At 43.6% G+C, this 23,767-nt stretch overlaps 2 protein-coding genes across 2 annotated transcripts; both read left to right on the top strand.

Annotated features, from left to right (window-relative positions):
• Positions 1-298: 298 nt before the first annotated feature.
• On the top strand, positions 299-2,312 carry LOC306790023 (uncharacterized protein; the record flags this gene model as incomplete). The annotated part of the gene is made up of 3 exons (XM_079286123.1): positions 299-844; positions 929-1,089; positions 1,694-2,312. 3 exons carry the CDS (start codon positions 299-301, stop codon positions 2,124-2,126), a joined length of 1,140 nt encoding a protein of 379 aa, XP_079142249.1. The 3' UTR covers positions 2,127-2,312.
• Positions 2,313-3,220: 908 nt separating this feature from the next.
• gna11b (guanine nucleotide binding protein (G protein), alpha 11b (Gq class)) lies at positions 3,221-23,606 on the top strand. Its single transcript, XM_079287015.1, has 7 exons — positions 3,221-4,175; positions 14,743-14,927; positions 16,616-16,770; positions 18,894-19,022; positions 21,257-21,386; positions 21,934-22,087; positions 22,650-23,606. The coding sequence occupies exons 1-7, from the start codon at positions 4,040-4,042 to the stop codon at positions 22,838-22,840; spliced, it is 1,080 nt and encodes a 359-aa protein (XP_079143141.1). The 5' UTR covers positions 3,221-4,039; the 3' UTR covers positions 22,841-23,606.
• The last annotated feature ends 161 nt before the right edge of the window (positions 23,607-23,767 follow it).

Raw genomic sequence — 23,767 nt, 5'->3', positions numbered from 1 at the left:
AGTGTGTTTATATTTATAGATGTAGAATTTGGATTTAAGTTTAATAAAAATGTATTGGGTAGAATTTGTTGCTGTTGTCAAATAAACTCGAACAAACATTTCGCCATTTAAGAAATGGTAAATTTTGTATTCTTCCACCCATCTACAGCACAGTTTGAAAATAAATGAGTGATGGTGCTAATCTAGCCTTAGGATCAATTATTTATTTACTATTGTAAGACGGTGACTTGCGGGATGAAATAAAAACGTGAATTAATTTAAAGAAAATCTTTATTTCATTATTGATCCTCCTCAGATGATGATAGCAGGAGGTATCCGCTCCAACGCCCGCATCCGCACACGTCCCTGGACCACCACTCAAAGCACTGATTGGTGGGAGCGCGTGGTGATGACGGAATTCCAGCCGTCTGATTGGCTGAATAAGTTCCGTATGAGCAGGGAGACGTTCGTCTACCTCTGTGACAAGCTGAGGCCTCGTCTGGCTCGCCAGGACACCAGCTTCCGCTTGGCGCTGCCGGTGGAGAAACGCGTAGCAGTGGCTCTGTGGCGCCTGGCATCGAACATCGAATACCGCACCATCAGCACCCTGTTTGGTGTGGGGAAGTCCACTGTGTGCAGGTGTGTCAGGGACATGTGTCACGCCATTGTGACCCTCCTCAGCTCCATCTACCTGCGGCCCCCCAGTGAGCAGGAGCTGGAGGATTCAGCACAGCTCTTCCTGTCCAAATGGGGCTTTCCTCACTGCGTTGCTGCCATATCGACCCTACACACTGCTATCATCACCCCGTCAAACAACGCATCTGACTACACCAACCCCACTGGCTGGCTCTCAGTGCTGTCTCAGGTAGAGAGGACACCCATATATACCGCTGACAATACATGTTTGCTAGCTGTCGGATGTTGAGTTCATGTCGTTTTGGTGTTTGAGGTGGCTGTCAGTGGCCGGGGGCAATTCTGGGACGTATGTGCCAGTTTCCCAGGTGGGATGGACCCAGCTGACATCTTCCAGAACTCATCCCTGTGGGCCACAGCTGCAGACGGTGGACTGTCGCCTGCCCCGCCACCTACCTTCATGGGAAAACCGCTCAGGTAGTTAAACGTCAACATCATGGTTGGATCAGGATCCAATTCAGTGCAAACGTCACATTTTTCAGGCATTTAAAGATACCACATTTCCATCCTTTTGTTTGTTAGGAGTCATTTGTCCACTTTAAAACAGCATCTGCTGTTCGGCTCAAATAAACACCATCTCGGAAATCTCCACAGTTGTCAAAGAATTAGCCCAACATCATTGAAAAGCCAATTTCATGACGGAGTGGGAAGGATTGACATATACACACCATCTGACATGTATACACAGACTGCTGATAGATATTATGTCCATAATATTTGTTATTTTATATTAGAGGTTTCATGTTGTATTCTTAGTTTAGCTGCACCCTTTTTCTTGATTTCCAAGATCTACCACTGGTGATCTGATATCTTAAAAACTTCAAGGTTGATAAGACCCATTTTCATCTGTTGTCTCATCCATAAACGTCCTTGCTCCATGCACAAATTAATGTTGTTAATAAATTGTTTGCATGTTTACAATTGGCATTGGCAGTTGAAATGCCGCAATTCCGAGTCCTCTTAGGATTTCCAGTCTTCCAGGGTGTGCTGTAACTGACTGAAAGCCGTCTGGTGTGTCTAGGTATGTGCTGCTGGGGGACGCCTGCTACCCTCTGCAGAGCTGGCTGATGAAGGCCTATCCTGGGGAAAAGGGCCGGAGGGCCAGCCACACAGCACTGACCGAGCCACAGCGGCGCTTTAATCGACGGCTCGCCCGAGCGTTGCGTGTCTCTGAGGAGGCGCTGCTGAGGCTGAGGGCGCGCTGGCAGTGTTTGAGCAAGAGGAACGACTGCGGGCTGGACGTGGTGCCCACCATGATTCTAGCTTGCTGCATTCTGCACAACATGTGCGAGTCCCACGGGGACGCCTTCAAGGCGGAGTGGCAGGTGGAGGTGGCCGAGGCAGAGAGCCCTCAGCCCAGCCACAAGCAACTTCCCTCCACCAGTACTGACAAAAGTCATGCCGAGGAGGCCCGAAAGCTCTTCTGTGACTTTTTTCAGGAACAGAGTAATTGAAGAAGTCTCCAACACATAAAGACTTATTGAAATCCTGGTAAACATTTGTACTTGCACTCGATTTTTTTAGCCACACAGTGCTTTGGTTGTTAACAAAGCATTGATGTCAAACACATAGTTGAACCTAAATGAACCAGAGATGGATCAAGTTATGCAAAGACTGACTGAAAATAAGCTAAATTTGACAACGCCCTCAAATCAAGTCTTAAATCTTCTAAAATCATACACACACCTGTTTACTTTGGCCAATCTTCACAAGTTCCAACTCGTGGTAAGGTAAATGTATTTGCCTTCATTTTTCATCTATGAAACAAGTGTTTTCTATTGTGTATTACGCATCACAGCCTGAAGGGGCTACTATCATGGCTGGAGCATTTTTGTATGAATCATGACTGCATGATGTGCTCTTTTTTTCCATTTTGTACATTTTTATGTTGTGCATAATTGCGTAAAGATTACAGTTTTATGTTAACTGGGTTTACTGTACATGGTTTGATATCATCTTTGATTCTGATGGTTTGTAACCTGTGTGTAATGTAAACATGTCTTACACAGTGTGTACAAAATGTAAAAGGAAAAAAAGCTACATTCCTAGAAACCAATATGGACCAATGGGCTTGTTGAATGAATACTATGAACATGTGTTACATGCAATTCAGCTCTAAGCCACAAGATGTCACGTTCATCGCTAATCAGTCCTGTCTGATGCTGCTTGCATTATACTGCAGGTTATTGATGAGGATTGACTACTTAATGAAATTAATTATGTCTTGGTAAATCACCATGTTGCACCAGATTTTTAAAAACATTGTTTCCCAGCAGTGCAGATTATGCAGCAGGTGGTGCCTGTATTTAAAGAGTGTATAAAACCCGAAAAACAAGCCCTTCCTAATGCATATTGGGGTTTTGCATATTGTGTGCACACAGTCGGATCCCATCCTGGAGGACCCGCCCTCGCCCATTCAATTGGTCTGTCAAAAACAATGTTTCATGCAAGCCCCCCGCCTGTCACTCAACACCCCAGTATCTCCTCCTCCTCGCTCGGCATCAGACTTGGAGTGTGTTCCGACCTTGTTCCAGCGAGGAAAGCCAGCTGTTTGCAGCGAATACATTTCTGGCAAAAGCCACCCGGGCCGGGCCCATCTTACCCCTCTTTAAGGCGGTGGTAGTAGCCTCGTGTTTTACCGTCAAGATGAGTCAGGACGTGATAGGGTGCTGCCCTGCTATCGCTAGCTAGGCGGACGAATTCCTTCGACCAGCTCGCTGGTTTTCAATCACTGCGGGTTGACACATTAGTCGAGGCGTCGTTAAGAGAGCTAGCGAGGCTCTGCTCTCGTGCAGCCGCTACGTGCAATTTAGCCCACGTTAGCTCATGTAGTTACTTAAGAAAACGGACGCATTGCTGCCGCGTAGATAAGTGCAATAACGGCGATCACGCTAATGCTAGCCGACCAGCTAGGAATACTACTTGTTTTAGCGTGAACCAGCTAGCTACCGTTGGTGAGGCTGCAGAGAAAATCAATTGTTACGGGCTCGGATGTCGCGAGGCTGCAGTTTTGAACCACTTTTTGGCAGATTGTGAAGATTGAATTTCGACCACAGTGACACAGGAAAAGACAGCGGAGGGGGTTAATGATATAAAACGGGTATTAAGTGGCTAATCTGCGGCAGTAGTTTTAACATTAACTGTATTAAGGCCGTCTCTTGACGTCCGGATCTCCTGTGATTTTGCCGAGAACACCCGGGTGAAGTCGCAGTTGTTCTCGGCTGAGGGGGACAACTTGACAGCGAGGCCCCGCGCTAGTCCCGTCCATCCGTACATCCAGACAGACAGACTACCTCCTCGCCTGAGATTAATAAACTGAGACCGTGTATCGCGTCCCGTCTTAACCGGGCTGCCCACACCAGAGGGGATGACTCTGGAGTCCATGATGGCGTGCTGCCTGAGCGAAGAGGCGAAGGAGTCGAAACGAATCAATGCAGAAATTGACAAACAACTCCGCCGAGACAAGCGCGACTCCAGGAGAGAGCTGAAATTACTTCTTCTCGGTATGTAACATGTCACACGTTTTAATTGTCACGTCTTGTGTGTCGTTGTATGGACAACTCACGTTCTTGGGCCTTCTTGGCAATGCTAGCGAATATGCTGCTAGCTGGCTAGGTTTTGATTGTACGAGAAACGTGATCACATGAATTTGCGAAATGCGTGGTCGGAGTAAAAAAAAAAAATAATAAAAAAAAAAAACCGCAAGCTGGCTGCTTTAATGTGCATATTTGCAAAGACTGGCTGGCTAGCTAGCCGCACTGGCTCTTTACTCGAGTAATATGTATTTGCATTGGTGTGCAGACAACGGATCATTTGGCATCGAAGTTACTAAGATGTCACCGTTTTAATGTTGCAGGCTATACCACATGCTTGTCAGTGGGCCAGTTTTGACATCATTGACTAGCTCTCAAGCTAATTAGTCGGCTAACATAAAAAAAACTGCCCCCGTGGTTTGATAGCTGGTGATGGTTGAAAGGCGGAGATGGCCACTTGATAAAAGAAGCAGCAGCTTTGGATTGCTTTACACTGTTGCTTTCACCAGGTTGCATAACATTTTGTTCAACTGGATGAAGCTTCAGGTGCCTCAGTTAGTCCTTGCTTGGTTGTCTATTCATTTTATTATCATTTTCTAATATGTATTAGGGCCCCCCCCCCCCCCCCCCCAGTGTCACACATCTACCACTTCCAGAGGATACTGAGGGATTTGCCCCCTCATCCTGGAGTCTAGCTGAGTAGGTTAATGTTGGCTATTTTTATAGCTGGTGTGTGGGCAAGAGGGAGTTGCTGTTGAACAAGTTGCACTGTACTGCATTGATTCATTGTTCTCTGGACACAAAAAGGAACATTGGGCTATGCTTTATCACCAGTGTACTTGCGTTGCTTTCAGAAAAATGTATTTTGTGTGCAAGCATCTTCTAACGTTTAACTGTGTGCATGTTACCCGCCAGCCACTTAAAACAGATGTGTGAAAGCTCCTTGGAATAAGGAAAGTGTCCTTTAAAAAAAAAAAAAAAAATTTTTTTTAGGACAATTAGAATTTTCTAGGTTGCATCCTTGGTTTCAAAACGTTTGCTCCCATTTCTCCCCCACCGAAAGCAGCCCTGGTTATTTGACATGTCTCCTTTTCATTTCCCTGCTGGATACCTCAGCTCGGATAAGTAGGCCACACTAGAGCCACACCGTCGATGGGACATATTCTATTCCGTCATAAGTTTGTGCACTCTATTCTACCTGGTGGCCAACGTGAGCGTGTCAACAGAGGGGTGTTTTGTTTTTGTGTCGCAGTTTTGAAAGGGTTTGCTTGTGTGCTGCAATCAAATTTCTCCCGCCAGATGATCAATAAACGTTTTTGGTTGATTCCAGGATATTTAAAACATAAGGTAATTATTTTTCACTGTGTGTAAAACATTGCACAACCATCTGGTGTGTTGTTTTTTTCAATACATCCCTAATTTTGACAGCAGACATTAAAAAACACTTGTGAAAGTGTTTGTGTGTGAACGGCAGAGAGCAAGCACGACCTGCTATCAGTCATGGTGTAAGTGGCCCATCCTGTGTGAGTTAAGGCTGTCAGTGGACGCCTGGATAAGGACGTGTAAGGCAGGATTAGTGTAGGTCTTAATAGGCTTGGTTAAACACATCTGCTGCTGAGACTTTGGGATGTCACTGACTCCTATTATCCCCCCCTGGCATTATTCACCGGCCCGCAGCCTTCAGTGAGCCGCCTGCCTCTCCACACATCACTGGAGAACGAAGACAACCTCTGTTTCTGAAAGAGTTTCCTCCTCGAGGACAAATAATGAAGCGACTAAATCTATTCAACCACAGTGTTTCATCAAATGTATTTTAAAGAGGAAGGACGAGATATTGAGTACTGGATATTAATCCATCTTAGTTGACTCCGGTCATTTGCTACCTTACAGGAGACGGGTTTTATATTTCAGCTAGACTCAATGCAAAGTGCCCATCTGCTCCTTCTGGCCAAGTATTCTCAATTTTCGTTGTATGGATTTATATATACATATTAGTACTGGAATATTTTGTGGAGGCATGTGAGTGATCCATATTTCTTTTTAAGGTATCATAATTCACCTCTCATCTAGTCTTGTGTGTCTGGATTTATTTTCGAGGGTAGAGCTAAAACTATTGATCAAAATAAAATGATTCAACAACAATTGTGGCGATCTAAATGATTTCAGTCATTTATCAAACAAAAACGGCATTAGCTTCTAGTTCTAGTTTATCCAATGAGACGGTTTGCAGCCGCTCTCTAATTTCATATCATTTGGAAACTAAAAATACTTCATACATTTTTAATTTCCGATTGCTCAATGTGACATTTTGAAATAGTTTGTCTTGCCCGTCATGTCCAAAATGCAAAGATAGGTTAATCCATTTCCAGAAATTTAAAAACAAAAAAAGTAAAATTCTCCCATTTTGAGTGGCTGGAACCAGCAAGTGTTTAGTATTTCCTGCTTAAAAAAACGACTAAACGGTGCAGACATACAATATGATTAATCTGCAAGTTTGTTCACCTCTAGATTGACTGATGCTGCAGCATTCTCCCAACAAAGTGTTTTTCTTGCACTAATTCAGGTCCACCCTCCCTTGGTGTTCCTCTCCCTTCCTGCCAGGGTTTGCTATATGGTCACGGTGCATTGCCAGAACAGCCATGCCTCGTCGATAAAACAGTTATGGGGTTTTGTTTGATTTGATGCCAGACACAGGCATGGTGTTTCCAGACTGAGAGAGGGTAAATGTTAGGGTTGGTTTTGCTGTTAAACATCATACTTGGTCAGAAAATAACAACTCTGCCAGGGCTGCAGGATTGACCACAGTCTGGCTGCCTCTGACTGAGGCCATATCGGGCCATACTGACTGCTTCCTGCTTCACAGACCAGTGGTTTGCCTCTACTTGGTCAAAACACAGTGGACCAGTAGCTGTGGCCTTTGCTGCATCGGGTAAATGAACTGCTGGAGCGGTCAGTAAAGTGAGAGGGAAGGGCAAACGCTTTAGGGTTTCCCAAAAGTGCTGACCGGGACAAACTGTAAGCTCCCAGTCAAGCTGTCGTTGTACCAGTTGGCGTTCGCTTTTCATGAAAATGTGTGCTTCACATGATATATGAAGAATGTCTGGCAATCGGTTAAAAACTCCTGAGAATTACGTCAAAGTCCTCATTGATTGAGTTTTTCTTGTCTATGCAGTACGTCTCGGTATCGGGTTCAGACATCCTTCAGAGGAACAGCCTGATTGAACTAGGAAGAGGATCAAGGGAGAGGCTCAGATGTTTATTGCTGACCTTCCTTCTTTTGCCAAGCCGTCTTATTTTGATCATATATGGCAATAGGGATCTTCTGGCTCGACTCCTCGCTGTGAATGTGAGGAGCTATGCGGATGGCCAGTTATTCCTGAAATCCTCTTTATCGTGATCAGATCTAATACTTTTTAATATGGAAATCATGAAACGGGCTTTTGTAATATTTGAGAGTTAAGACAAGCTAACATGTGGCATATTAATGTATTCTCTGATGTACAGAGGAACACTTTGACAACCACGTTGTGCTTCTCTGTGGTTCATTATGAATGCGGTTTCAGCATTTCTGTGAATGGAAATATTTTGGCAACAGTCATCATTGAGTAAGATTCATTCACTTTTTGACTTTTGATTTTGTAAGAAAAGAAATTGATTCTCTTTGGTAAAGAATAGAGATGCACCGATTGCAGTTTTCTTAGCCGATTCTTAAAAGTCTAACCTTCTGATTTTTGCACATTTCAATTTTCTGTCTAAGAACTATATATGACGGCATACACGTTTACACATTTTTGTTACTTGTCTTTCATGGAAACTTGAAATGCAATCGTATCGTAGTAAAAGATTGACCAATACATAACTGCACCAAGTTACAGGACCATCTCTCAATCAAACAAATCTCCAAATAAAATAGCTTCAGGTTACTGGACAAATTACATCCCACTGAAAATGAATTGCAGTATATTCCTTGTTTATGTTTTACTATGTGCCATAGCTGCCTGTGTGAGGAACGTGTGTGTGGCTGAGACATTAACACAGCTGGCTGAAGGAGATATGTCAGGTAACTAAACATGGCCCCTAACGAGGTACTTGCTGTTGGCTATATTGTATTATATGTCATTTCCATTAAGTATCAAAATATAAAACATCTGTTTTCTGTTTAAAACGTAGGAAGATAGCGAGTAAGCTCACCCATCGTTTAAGTGTTCACGGCTCCAGTCTGATCTCGAGCACACGGCTGATAAATATGCTGTTATTATCATATTTAACAAGTTTTTTTTTTTGTCACAGTATTATATATTAACCATTGGAAACAAGGTTGCTTTGGCACGACACCAGTAGGAGCGGAAACTGGTAGCAGAGAGAGGACAAAAATGAAAGAGATTGGGCATGACATGCAATAAAGATCCCTAACTCAACTCAAACGTGGGATATTGCAGGTCAGGGCCTTACGGCCTCCAGGGGCCCCAAAGATAGTCTTTAATGTAACTTTGGAGAATCTAAAATTCATTGCCTCTATGTAATGATTTGTTGACATGAAAAGTGTACATTTGTGTGGATTGGTTTTGGTTTTATGGCGACGACAAGTCTGTGCGTGTGTCCTGCATTATGCGTGAGGCCTTGGAAACACTGCAGCTACTTTGTGCGGCACTTAAATTTGTTTAGAAATGTTTTGTTATGAGAGTGTGATGGAGGCACTGTTTGTACAGTCGGACAACTCGTGACGCACGATTGCAGTAGGTTCTGTGGCTTTAACGCAGTCTGTTTCTCACTCCGTACGGTATCTAGTGTCCAGTTAGATTCATTCATTTATAATGTTGAACTATAGTATGAAATTAAAGTCACTTCCCTACGACATGGTGTCTATTACACAGTTGCTCACCAGTGCACCGATGAACACATGCACTCGTACCTAAATGGGGTCGCGGCTCGCTCTCTGGAGATTTGGGGGTGAATGAGGCTGTCTCATATACCGCCGCTACCTCAGTCCCCACAGGACGGGGACAGTGCCTCTTAGTTCAGTGTCTTCAGCCCTCTGTGCTGACAGGGTGGCATGTTCATTCCTGTTTACTCCAACCAGCTGCTGCGTACAGTAAAGCCCACACGTCTCTTGTGATCGTTCCATTTTAACTCGTGTCACTTCAACTTTCAATTTTGAGTTGGATTTGGAGCGATGGAGCATGCTTACACTTGTCATTTGATGGCGGATGTCAGGCTTGCATTGTGGTTTGGGATTTCTAGTGTGGAAAACCTAATGTGGATACGTTTACCTCAATGCACCAGAGAGCAGTACATGTGTTGACTGGGCTTGGTGCAGAATTCGTAGTTACATGGTGTTCGAGCATAAATCGTTTTGCTTTTTCTTTTTTTGATGATGGACGCTACAATCATAGACTTTAATGCATTGGAGTAACAGGAGTCTGATTTCACTCGTCATGTGATGAGAGTAGACCGATAAGACGATGGCGGAGGATTTGGCGTCAAAGCAAAGGCGCCTATTTGGCAATATTTTGGATTTACTGCCACTGGGACACGTTTGCAAAAAGAAGTCTAACTTCCGATTACTGGTAGCAAAAAGTCAAGATGGCGACGGCCAAATCGCTGAACTCGAGGCTTTATCGCGGCAGTCCACAAACCAATGGGTGACATCACTATGATTAGGTCCACTTCATACAGTCTGTGGACCCATTCCAAAACGGAGGAGAAAAACCAGACAGAAGGTGTTTCTGTTTTTAAAGCAGAACCCTTTAATCATGCATTTGCCGCTACACTTTTCTCTGTTGTATTGTTCACCTCTGCCGCTGACACTTTTCAAACCTTTACTCCAGAGACCAAGGAGATGGCGTCATTTCCTGTAATTCATCACATGAGTGACAATAGCCCAAGCTTTGGCTTGTTTACTGCTCTCTCCATATTGCTCTGTCGGCTGACTACGGACCACAAACGATGAGGTCTCATTTGATTGGATGAATTTTTGTACACGCCTCTGAGTGCAGGATGAGTCATGCAACATTTATAACTGTTTTACGGGAAGACAATAGTACTCTATACTATTTTTTTCACCTATATTTAGCATTTAACAAGAGAAACAGTTAACACAGGGGAAACGGGTGTTTAAAGTGCAAAATAAGAGCTCTAATGATATTGTGCGTCACCGACAAATGTTTTTCTTTTTGCAATATGTCCGGTGTAATTGTCAACACCACCTTTTCGTCACCCCTAGTATGGACACGGAGTGATTATAATCTCCATGATGAGATTTTCTTAAGAGTGCCATGGTTTAAGAAACAATGTCAACATCTAGGATCTGGTGTCCGTTTCTAGTTTGTAGCAGCCCAGCACAGTGTGTATTGCAGACTAAAATACTGCCGCTTCCTCAAAGCCTTTTTGTAAAGCCTGCATTTAATTTGATTTTTGCTCACCCACTCCTACTCGACCAGAACGGCACTCGGCGCATACTCTCTGTTGAACAGACAAAAGCTATCCTAAGGTGGACAGATGAACTTGTGTTTAATATGCGGTGCAGGCTATACCATTTACAGTATATTCAATTTACAGCTGTGACGCACACTGAGCACTCGGCAGATGCAGAGACATCAGCACAACGCAGTGGAGTTGTGCCCAGATCCTGACAGCAGGCAACACATGTTGGAAAGCTGCAGTAGAGCTGAGAGAGAGTCCTCTTTCTGTTGTCTTTATGCTCGCGCGTGTTTGCTGGAGTCCTGTACGGTGTGTTGCCCAAGTCATTGCAGGGAAAAATGGAAAGAAAATGGCCCATCACAGTGAAGGTAACATCCATGCCTTGAGGTTGACCACAGGATCCGTGTGTCCACAGTTGGTTAGGCAGCTGGTGTATGTTGTGTAGCTCCGGGCTGCCTTGACTCATTCCCTTTCCTTTGTACGCCAGAAAGAGGCCAGTTTCTAAGAAGAATTTAGTGAAGGATTTTAGACCCATGCTACATTTCGGTTAGCCTTGTGACTGTCTGATTCGTACAGCATCTTTCCAGCGTGCTCCTATAAAAGGCCAACGTCTGGCTGATGCCAATTTTGAGGTTTTGATAAGACTTAAACCTCTGCTGTGTCTATGCAAATTTCTTCTAACTACTGAGATTGGATTGTCAAGCACTGCCTAAAAGGGCCGTTCATCAACCCAGATAAGATGACTCTGTTCATACCAATGGACCGTTATGCGTCTGTGTGAATTTACATGCAGGTTAGCCATGTTGCCGATAATCCACATCGCTTTATTAAAGGAAAGCTGTGACGGTCATTGCAGAGGGAAGCCAGGTTTAACAGGGATTGCCCTGCTTGCGCATGAGGCCTTTTGTGGACTGCATGGGGATGCACAATGAGAAAAAATGATGGGATATGAGCAGACCGTGCAAACAAAGCAGTCCCTTCTCTCACACACACGCACACGCACACACACACACGGACATATCCTGATAGACGGACGACCTATGCTCAACCGAATCTGCTGCACTAAGACAGCGGTGTGTCAAGTCATCCGGTGTCGTGTCACAAGCTGACATCAGTCACGTTATGTAAAGGCTTATGAAAGCTAGCGGGGCAACGGAGGATACAGGTGAAGTGTGCGGCGTCTTAACAAGATGGCTAGCTGTTACTAACTATCCACACAATGTTTGCATTTCACTAGTTCTTCTTAGTTAGGCTGTTCAGAGCTAGTTTTAATTGTATGCACATTGTTGTTTGGTTTCCCCTGATTCCGACTTCTCGCTCTGATCTGAGACAGTGTTTTTGTGTGGGCTGTGTAGTGTACCTTGCACTGGGCCACAAGCTGAGCTCCTTTTGTCTTACCTACCTGGCACAGAAAGCGTTATCAAACCCAAGTAGTGTGTGAGCTATTAAAAGGTGACCCCTTTTTTCTAGGTCATATCCAAAAAAGAATGGACGGATTCTAGTTATGAATATCCAAAATTCTTGACACAGATGGAGGAGAATGGAGAGGCATATTTCTAGCCTCAGGGAAGTTAGGAGGGGTTGTGAAAAAGGGGGTAGGGAGAGAGAGCGAGAGAGTATATTTGTGGGGAGAGCTGGTGAGGGCATGTTAACGGTTGTGGCTGGTGCTGCTGGTACAATCTGGGGAGATAGGCTCGTAGTGTGTTGTCTGGTGAAAGAGGGACATGATACTTAAAGAGAACACAGCAGAGGGAGATCTTGTGACGGGGTCACGAGAAATAAATCAGACATCAAGCTGGAGAGCGATCCTCTTGCTCACTACCGGGACATTAGTGCCACAGCGCAATACAAAGAAAATGCTCTCCGTGCTCCTTTTTGTTAGCTTGACGATCACAGGTTTTATTAGCTCCTTCTGCAAAGCAAGCGTTGATTCACCCAGGATAAACGATAAAGATGTCTTTAGTGAATCACCGTCTGTCTGGTCTCTGTTCTCCAAAATTGGGCATTTTGTTGGAAGAGATGGAGGAGGATCATTTCCCCTTTTTGAATCTGAGATTATCCTCTTGCATCAAAGGATAAGCTGCTCTATCTCCCCAACATTTCTTTAGTCCTTGGTGTTAGGACCCCCCCCCCCCCCCGGTACTGACTTCACACCAGCCCACCCCCAAAAGTCTCTGAGGGTCTCGCAGTTATATTTACCGTCTGCTACGAGAGAGGAGAGAGAGAGAGAAGGGGTGGATAGGAGGGGTTTAAAAAAAATAAAAAACACAGGAACTAAAAAGAGAGGGAGACAGATGAGGGGTTGCTATGGTAACGGAAATATGGCTGCTCTTCAAAAACCTTGAATGTAGGTGGTGTTGAGATGTGTGTGTTTTCCTCCTCGTCTTTCCCTTTCATTTCTGCAGATAGTATAGATGTGCTGGATCCCTTTTTTCATTTCACTCATCAGCTTTCTTCATCTTAGTCTTCTTCTTCGTCTTCTTCAAAAGATTTATTCTGCATCTACCAAAACACCCTGAAATTCAGTGGAAAAATTAATAATCCCCCACTTGGCTTGGTGTGTTGGGTGATATGTGTGAATCTGGAAACCTGACACCACTCGAAGTGATGATCTTCCAGCCAGATATGGGCTCAGGAGGTCAGAGGATCACTGAAGGAATGCAGCCTTTTTGACAACGACCCCTGCTGTCACCTTTTGGCAGAGGCAGTTCAGTGCTAGATACTAAATGTAGGGCACGTCGTCTTCATCAAATTGGCTTGTATTTCCCCCCCCACACACACTCATATCTCCTCTTCTTCCTGGAAACATTGTTGATTCGTTCACTCTCCAGACTGTGCGATAACATCCTGACGTTTTGAAATATAAGCGCTCGTAACCAGCTTTAGTTAATATATTTGCAATTTCTGTAGAGGGATTTTATAACATGTAAAACTGACATCTTTAGACCATCACTTCATTTTTACCGGCTTATGCTGGTAATGAATGAACACCAATAAAACATCAGATACACAAACGGGCTGCAGCATGTTCTTGGATCTCTTCAGCTGGCATCAACGTTTTCTGCCATTTTTGCCTTTTCGTGGATCATCTGTCTCAGATCGCAGACTTGAGGTTTTTGTGATCGTCTTTTGCACAAATGAGAAATCAGATTTCAAAATGAGTTGTCCACTAATTGGAAGGGAAGGGGCTCTAGCGCTTAAGTGGAGTGAGCAATATGAATATAATCCTGATCACGGGAAATGTGATTTTTAATAGAATATTGTGATCAAGTAAATGTTCTCTTGGTTGTGTAATAAACAGAAAATGTGCGGGGTTTTTTGGATAAAAATCCAGGTTTACCATAAAGTTCAGGTCATTATTTGGCATAACATTTTTATTACAGTAAATAAATTCTTTGTAGTTTGCTTTTTATCATTTTATCTCTAAAACAGATGCCTGTACGCACACGTGAGTAAATGCACCGATGCCCATGCAGCGCTGACTGCAACGGCAATAGTCAAACATCACTAATGCGACACAATTATTTATAGCGGGGTGCACAATTGCTATGTGCCGTTCCTATTTTTTATATATATGTGTGTGTGTGTGTGTGTAGGCCAAGAGCAGTTTGCCAATTTCTCAAAATGGTTGCCAATGTTCTATCATCAGAATCACCGTCGTACTGCTTCTTGTGCTGAAAAAAGTCTGTTTATTCGTTTTGGACAAGGAGCACACGAATAGATTTATGTACTCCTTACCCTTTTAATTTCTCTTGGATGAAATAAATCCTTTACATGAGAATATTAAAGACTTGAGGCAACACCAGCGCTAAAAAATAATGTGTGTCCAGTACAATTACTTTATTTCACTTAATTTGAATACCAAATATTGATCCGAATAGTTTTTTTTGACACTTGATGATTGGAAAGGGACTTCACTGGGCTTATGAAGTGTAGTATTTTCTTTAGATGTTTTGTACCCTTGATAGAAGACTGTACTGTCGTACTGTGTGTGTTTAGAGTGTATTACGTCTTAAACAAGACTGCGCAGGCCTTTGCCGTGCCGTCTCACTGTGCCCACACTAAGTTTGCTGCATTTCTAACTACACAAACTATTTGCCTCCCTTGTTCTGTTCAGGTACCGGAGAAAGTGGCAAGAGCACTTTCATCAAGCAGATGAGAATCATTCACGGAGCTGGGTACTCAGACGAAGATAAGAGAGGCTTCATCCGGCTTGTTTACCAGAACATCTTCACCTCCATGCAGGCCATGGTCCGCGCCACTGAGACCCTTAAGATCCCCTACAAATTTGAACAGAATCGGGTAAGGACTGACTCGGTAATAAGAAAATATCCTAACGGTCATTTGTTCCAGAGTCGCCTTTGGTTATTTGAAAGGTGTGATTTCTAAACTTCCACGGGGATAGTGTGCAGTGAAAGACCATAGCCTATCAGAAATCATTTGGATTTTAAGCAAGCCCCAGCCACGATAATTGAGTATTTTGCACTATAGAATATGGACCTAAGACAGCACCCACCTGTCACTCAAAGCGGCCATTCAATTCAATTTATTTTTGTATAGCCCAAAATCACAAACTACAAATTTGCCTCAGAGGGCTTTACAATCTGTACACGTGTGACATCCTCTGTCCCGGAACCCTCGCGCCGGAACAGGAAAAACCCTTTAATGGAGAGAGACCTTATAAAATATAATTTAAACGGGCGAGTTGTAGACAAATTCACCCCCTGAATTGTTGCCATTAACGGAGATATATTTATGGTATTTCCACTTAATTTCTCGGTACCGGAGGCATCCGTTTGATTTGTACATACATTAAAATAACTGAAACTAGTTACCGATGGTGTGTGAACAATACAACTACACAGTCTATTGTATGCTACTGTGGTTGATTGGCTCTGACTATCTCTGCAGCCGGTTTAGGGGCGGAGCAACATTGTGTGACACACACATACAGCCCCACTGATGTGTGTGTATAACAACTAACAATCACCATTTTATTTTAGGCAAATGACTTCTGCAAACAATGTCCATTCTACTCCATTTCTATGGATACAGCACAATGGGCCCATATAGTTAGATCACAGTAATATTGTGTGTGTGTATATATTAGTAAGTGCTGTAAAGTTAAGAAAAGTATTAATTTCTGTCCCACGTATCTAATATCAAGTCACAGCTATGAAAACATCTAATAGTGGGTAGGGTATGAATGTATGTGGGGAAACAAGGATGTTGTGCCTCTTTGGATAGACATGTCATGGTTGTGGCCCACTAAAGGTGTTTCTCTTTTTTCTCCTCCTCATAGCATGTCTGTTGTGCATTATACATTTACAGTATGACCATTGTCTAATGTCCGTCATGTCTGTTACTCTTCACATGGATAAACCTTCTCGAGGCATCTTAACGTTAAAGATTCAACATCAACTCTGTGTTTGAGCACCAACAATCATTGCTGTAAACACAGAGCCTCCTCCTCTCGTCCCAGCGGAGTCCTGCGCTCTGTCCTGCTGTCTGGACATCAGCGTAGGCCGGGTAGTGGAATAGCATTAGGTCCTAGCTGGGTTAGCTTAGCTTTGTCCTCAGCTCTCATCTCTCTCTTCCGGGGTCATCTCCACTTTTGATGGCATTTTGGTACGGCAGATCTGGCAGAGATGGTCTCAGGCTCTGCGCTCTAGTAACACACACACACAAAGTGTAGCAAAGTTCATGGGAGCTACTGCTATTTATCATCCTACAATCTGTTGTTTTCCCAGTTAGACCAACTGCGTTTCATTCTTAGGAAAAAATGTTCAGTTGCACCAGAAGATATGCGTTGAATTTGTCCCGCAGAAACCTTCATTTTGTAGAATAAGTAGAATATGTGGGTCATCAGCCACCAAGTCCAAATGGACAACAAAGAAAGTTACCTACAAATGTCTTCAGGAACAAGTTCATCATTGTCTTACATCTCGATTTATCTCAACTTTTTTTTCCCATTGCTTGTGTTTTTTCAGTCCAACGCCATGCTTGTGAAGGAGGTGGACATTGAGAAGATCAATGGGTTTGACTATCACTTCATCGCAGCTATCAAAATCCTGTGGTCCGACCCAGGGATCCAGGAGGCCTATGACCGCCGCAGAGAGTACCAGCTCTCTGACTCCACGAAATAGTACGTCCGTCCGTTTCTGTCTTTGTGTGTCTACGTGTGGAGAAATCTAGGGTTTAAGAATGCTATATGTGTGACTGAGTTAAGTGTATGTCTGTGATGCTGGTTTAGGAACTGATGCAGATTTCAGTGCCAGGATCTGATGGGGATCCTTTTGCAAATTTACAAAATTACAATGTAATTGATTCTCTAGTTATACAACAATAATGTATCTGTTCCCAAACCTATGTAAAACAGTCTGTCTGGGTTAACTTTGTCCACTAATAGATCATGTGGAAAAGCGTCGTTAGTGTGTTTGTGGCAACCGCATACATGTCCAGGATCTAAAGTATGGAGGTGTGCTATAATTAATGTGACAGTTCACTTGCTCTCCAGACCAGAGATCAGGACACCAGTTTTTAGAGTAATAAGTGTGTTTGGTTGTGTTGTTGGTGGCAGGTTGTGTGTGTAACTACCTGTGTATAATTACCTTGTAAGCCCGTTGTCCGTATACAGCTGACATATCGCAAAATTGAGCAGCCTATTTCACGATTTAACAACCTGATATGAAAAAATGGACACGCCACAGCTATAAAAGCGGGTATTTTACATGTTTGTTATAGTCCACCATAGATGGTTGTCTACTATATGATAACTGTTTGCTCATTACTTTAGTTCATGCTGTCTCATCTAGCTGAAAGAGATTAAAACAGTGACTTTGAAGTCATTTCACCATGATTGATTTAAATGTCTGAATGCCAGTAGTAAGAGATACACTTGGCCCCCCCGGTGTACAATTATTGTGCTTGTAGCCAAAAATGTCAGCCTCCTGTTGTGTGTATTTGCCATAATGACGTCCCAATAATCTGTGACCCCAGGCTGAATATCGAAAGGCACGTAACTCACCGGGCCCCCTGGTTGTTGATTTGCTGTACTACAGATTAATGATGCTTCATGTCAGTGTGCATGCAGGTGTGCCTGCTTTGTTGGGAATGTGTATGTTATGGTAAATACGTTAGCTATCCATTTGTTTTCTGATGTCTGGTGTGTATGTGAGGATGAGAAGAAAATCATTGAATCTGACTTCATTTCAGTGTTGTTCATCTCCAGTTATCTTAGCGATATAGACCGCGTGACTGCAGAGGGATACGTTCCCACCCAGCAGGATGTGCTGAGGGTCCGTGTACCCACCACGGGTATAATAGAGTACCCGTTTGACCTGGAGAACTGCATCTTCAGGTACCCCCATGGCACCAGGACTGCAGCATCACCGTGGCTAGAGGACAGAAACCACTGATCACTGTCAGGATACTAACACATTAGTGGAACAAGGGCAAGGCTTTTGTAAATTGTACCCTCTAAAAAAAATAAAATAAAAAATGTCCTCATTACAACTGTATGGGGAAAGCTCATACTTATTTGTCTAAATAGACCAAGTTGTCATGTAGAGAGAAATACAGATGATGTTGTGTTAGTCAACCTGATTAGATATCAGTGGTTTGTGTTCAGAACTGTGCTAATGTTCTGGCTCCAGGAACAAAACGAAGGCCGGACATGTTGCACTGTCGCGTTTGGAGAGCAGCCACCGAACACTAGATGAAGAAGGGTGAGTGATGCCAAAGATTCACCAGGAAGTTCATATCAAATCTGGGCACAGTCTTAAAAACAAAAGAATTTGAACTTTTAAAAATGAAATTACAAATTGATATGGTATATGCTTCCTGCTATCCTTGATGTCATACTTGGCCAAACCTTCTTTATCTAATCCAAGTGCTGCCGTATGTGCTGCTGAAACACTGCTCCTACTGTCACTGATGCCACCACACAACATAACCCACGAAAGTACTTGGGGAAAAAAAAAGTCAAGTAAACTAAAAGCTGCGGTTGCAAGTTAACAGCTGACATCAAAAGTCTTGTGTTGTTTTTTTGGATAGAGTGTTGGTGGAGCAGTGACACTAACGAACTAACACCCTATGTTTCTGAGATGTGGCCTTTTCTGTGACGCTTCCTCAACAGGACTGATCCACACTTCCTGGAATTGCAGGGGGGGTTGCGGTAATTGCTTGTCACGCTTTATATAACTGTTTTTCTGTCTCGTTTTTTCTCTTCATCTCTCTTTTTTTTTTCCTCGACCGGCCCGCCTGTAGTTATCTTTCCGATCTGGATCGTATTGCAGATTCCAGCTATCTTCCCACTCAGCAGGATGTGCTCAGGGTGCGCATCCCCACTACAGGAATCATAGAGTACCCATTCGACTTGCAAAGCATCATTTTCAGGTAGAAAGATACCCGTTTTGGCTCAGTCTCTCCTTGTTCATCATCAACCCATACGTCCTCTGATGTGTTTTTGTCCAAAAACGCCAAATAAACCCATGTTTTTTTTTTGTCCACCAAATTACTGGAAAGAACTTGTAATCTGTGACTTTCAACTGATTCATTGATGAGTGTCTGTATCCCATTCTTACTCCTTAACCCTTCCCCTGCAATCATAGACATTAAAGTCATAACCATTTTACGTCCTACATTTTCTTTTACCGCCTGCCACAAACCGCACACATATCACACAGCCCCCTGATGAACACAGTCCTACATTCTGGTGCCTGGTCTCTGTAAATGGGTCACGTCCTCTCTTCCTCCTCTCCTCTCTCCGGCTGGCAGAAGAAACGAGGTCGTCCTCTCCGCGGTAGAGGAATGTTATTTTGGGCAGCAGGTCCTGCAGGGCCTGTATTGGCCCTGGGTCTCTGTGGACCCCGGTGGACTGGGCCACCACCAGGGGGCACCCTTGTGAATTTATATTAGATTTGTGCAGCTCTCTCAGAAGATCATGGCTCACTTTGTCTTGAGGTTTGCACCTGTGTGTCCAGAGGTCCAACAAAGTACAGGAAGTTCAGCCTTAAGTTGTACCGATGCAGTTTGTATGACGGCTCGACATGAAAGGTTTTTGACCGGCGAGATGTTACTGAATCGGTCGTCACAAATGAAGGCTTAATGACACTGGGACCTGAACTCCCTGACGAGTGAAGTATGACCGTGTCAAGGAGAAGCTCAGGGAAGCAGAAACCTCATGAGGATTCACACATCCATCAGCTTTAGGACTGCTCTTCTTGAACGGCTTCAACAAATGCCTGCTTGTCGGCCTGCACGCACATGTGCTGAAGTCATACATCCAACGTATACATCATTCGACTTGTGATGCAGTTTTCTCAGCTTGTAGTTTGTCATTGGGTTACATAGGAGGCGTCCTTCTACCATGAAAAGGATCCCGCCACCAGAGGTGCCCTCTGTATCTTACATCAACATTTCAACACTGCCTCCTGTCTGTCTTTTCTTCCTGTGCCCCTCTCCATCTCATCTTTGTCCTTCATTTCATTGTTCCTCCAGTTTCCCCATTTGTCCTCTCAAAGTGCGTTTCAAAACTTCACAAATTGTCTGTGTGGTGCTTTATCACACACACACCAGGGGAGGTTGAGAAAGCTGTCGAGTAGAGAAATGAATGCATTCTGACCTTTTCACTTTCACAGTAGCACATAAACAGAAGTACAGACTGATCTAGTATCGGATGTAATGTATGCCTCTCAGTTTAAGACTTCCAGCAAGAATATTACTTTCCCTCTGAGATGCACAACCAGATAGACAATCTGCTACACAGCTACCTGTGTATTGCAGTGCTTCCATCTTCACTATACAACCATAGATTCTCATTCGTTATCTGCGGGGAAGAGCCAAATGACGACTGATCATTCCAAACATGTCTGTTGGTTTCTGATCCTGCAGTTTGTCTGCTTCTGCTCAGACAGTGCGACTGCACTTTTGACAAACGATGAAAGTAACACAATTTCCGAAACTGAGTGGCATTGGTTGTGAAACTGATCCTAGATCTGTGTCACACGGGAAGCTTTTATCTTTGTGGTGGCATGCATGACTCGCCTATTTACAAGGACAAAAGCATATTCGCACTACACTGTTTGTTTAGTTCCTTGTCAAATGTAGAGATCTGCTCCTGTTTGCTCTGAAACCCTTTAAAACACATAGACAAGAACTTGTGAATAGGATTAAATCTCTTAAGGTGTTGAACCCATCAAGTCTTGTTTTTTCCCCAAACTAGTTGGCTTGAAATATCATTATTAGGATTGCATGATAGCCTCTTTTTAAAATAATTTTACACGATATGTCAGCACCCAAAAATAAATGACAGTAAGAACAGGTTATGGCTTTCATTGGTCCCAGGATGAGAGACTTTATCTTTATTTGGGTCATGGGCTGAAACTGTTTAAGGAAGACATACACCAGAGAATGACTTCAGGACCTGAAACAAGTGTGTTCCTCTATTGTAAAGTTTTATCACAAGTAAATGCATCTTGATGGATTCAACACCTCCCTTTTAAGAACGTTTTTAAAAGCACTGTCCTTTCAGCCTTTACCAGACATTCAGGGTAACGAGAACATCTTTGCTAATATTATTTTTTTTTTCCCCTTCTTGATTCTTCACTTGTCCTTCATCCTGCCGTCAGGATGGTGGATGTCGGAGGTCAGAGGTCAGAGAGGAGGAAGTGGATTCACTGCTTTGAGAATGTCACCTCCATCATGTTTCTTGTGGCGCTGAGTGAGTACGACCAGGTCCTGGTGGAGTCCGACAATGAGGTAGGTGGACATCAAAGTACCTTGACCATTCAGTTAATACGCAAGAAAAAAATGCCAAATGTTGCTAAAACACAATAGGCCTCATTCACCAACCATTCTTCAGGACTATTGCATTTGTTTTTACATTTGGAGCCTGGTGCTCCACCATTGTTAGTTTAATTTAGGTGATCTTGACTCAATCTTCTCAACTTTTGTTTTCAGTTGGTGTGCACACAGCCCTGCAGTCTCATGCCCTTATATGTGGATTAGTGGGGCTTTTACGCATGCACAAGTTCAGTTTACAATAGGATTTCTCATTACAAGAACACATTTCTGAACACGTCATGATTTGGACTTATCTAACCGTCTGAAGACAAAATTCAAGAAAAAAACGTGGGAAGATATTGGTGAATGAGGCCCAGTGTTGTTCACACACACACACACACACACACACACACACAGGCAGCATGACAATAACTTGTGTTGAAATGCATACATCTCAATGAGATGAGTGAATTTAAACGAACAAACATGACTTTTCTCACTGTTCCCCTGCTCTCTGCACCAGAACCGCATGGAGGAGAGTAAAGCTTTATTCAGGACTATCATTACCTATCCGTGGTTTCAAAACTCCTCCGTCATCCTCTTCCTCAACAAGAAGGACCTGCTAGAGGAGAAAATCTCCTACTCACACTTGGTGGACTATTTCCCAGAGTTTGATGGTGAGATCATCTATACGTTGGTGTGTGTGTGTGTGTGTATGTGTGTGTATGTTGACTAATCTAGCAATGGACCGTCGGAAGCCGCCCCCTTAGATGGAGCTAATGTGAATGTTATTCAAAACTGCAAGAAAAATAATGAAACCGCTTCCACTTTTAATGAAGTCCGAAACAGATTAAATACGCCTATAAGATTATGGGGCTACAAGACATCCACTGCTTTGCAGGTTTTATTGGGCAAAGTAGGGCTTTTTAAATGACATATTTGCATTGCGGACTATTTGCAACAACGCCACCAATGGAAGAAGGCCTTACCAGAGACAACCGGGTATTCATTGGCAAGAAGGGAACACCACAGTCGTCTTTTTCTGGTCATGTAAGCCGTTTCCCAGTCATTATGCTACGCTAACCCTCCCGTCTAAAGCTCAGTACTACATGCGCAGACATGTATCCATCAGGAATACACGCGTTTCCCAAATTGCTGACCCACTCCTTTTTGTGCTCAGTTTATAATAATAATAATGTGAACAATTTTTGCATGTGCTTGTCTGTCTCTGTGTCCCAGGTCCCCAGAGAGATGCACAGGCAGCACGGGAGTTCATTCTCAAGATGTTTGTGGACTTAAACCCAGACAGCGATAAGATCATCTACTCTCACTTTACTTGTGCCACGGACACGGAGAACATCCGCTTTGTGTTTGCAGCTGTCAAGGACACCATCCTACAGCTCAACCTCAAAGAGTACAATCTGGTGTGAGGGCCTGCCTACGACAACGGCACATCTCCTCCCCCATTGCACAAAAGCACACCTCTTTGGGAGTGTGCGCTCAAGTTCACATGCATTACACGGCACACCATGTCTGCTTACACACACACACCCACATACGCTCACTAACAGAACCCTTCCTTCTTTTTTTTTCCCAGTACAGTACATTCACAAATCCTCCCACCTGCAAACGCCGCCCCTCCTCTTTCACCAAAGCTCGCCCTCTTCCTCCGTCATTCGGACAGCTTGTTGTGTCAGAGTACCCGCTCCTCCCAAAGCTGCTCCGTGTGTCAGATGTGGCCTCGGCTGCTGGCTCTGGCACTTTTTATCTGGCACACAAACTTTTCACAAGGACTGTACAGTGACTGAAGGGGACTTTGGTGTGTGTGTGTGTGTGTGTGTGTGTGTGTGTGTGTGTGTGTGTGTGTGTGTGTGGGGTACGTACTTGTGTGTGTATTTGGGGCAGCATTGAGGAGCGAGGAGCTGTGTATTGGTGAATAGCGGCATCGAACCCCTTTGGCCCTCCGGAGTTGACCCTCAGTGTGAGATCAGATCCTCTGTCGTGTCCTTTGTGAGCTCCTATCGGTGTGGAAGGAAGCGAGTGCTGTATCTCCTGAAACCAACTAGGAACCAGTGGGTGGAATCATGCTTCTTGAGACAGAGTGACTTGGGCAGAAAGTGAAGCCTCACACCGGACACTAGGGGACGGGGCCGAGGATTCTGTCTCCATCTAGCATCTATGAATGTACCCACCAGTGTCGGCATCACAATTGCAAAAAAAATATATATATATATATATATATATATATATATATATATATATATATATATATATATATATTATGAAGTAAATGCATTAATAAACACACTTGAGTTAAAAGCACGAGAGGGCAAGACATAGCTAATCAAAATCTCTTA

The sequence above is a fragment of the Melanostigma gelatinosum genome (assembly GCF_949748355.1).
Source record: "Melanostigma gelatinosum genome assembly, chromosome: 16".
Taxonomy (NCBI): Eukaryota; Metazoa; Chordata; class Actinopteri; order Perciformes; family Zoarcidae; genus Melanostigma; species Melanostigma gelatinosum.
The sequence above is the reverse complement of the archived record's forward strand: the minus strand, read 5'-3'. Positions and strand labels throughout refer to the sequence as shown.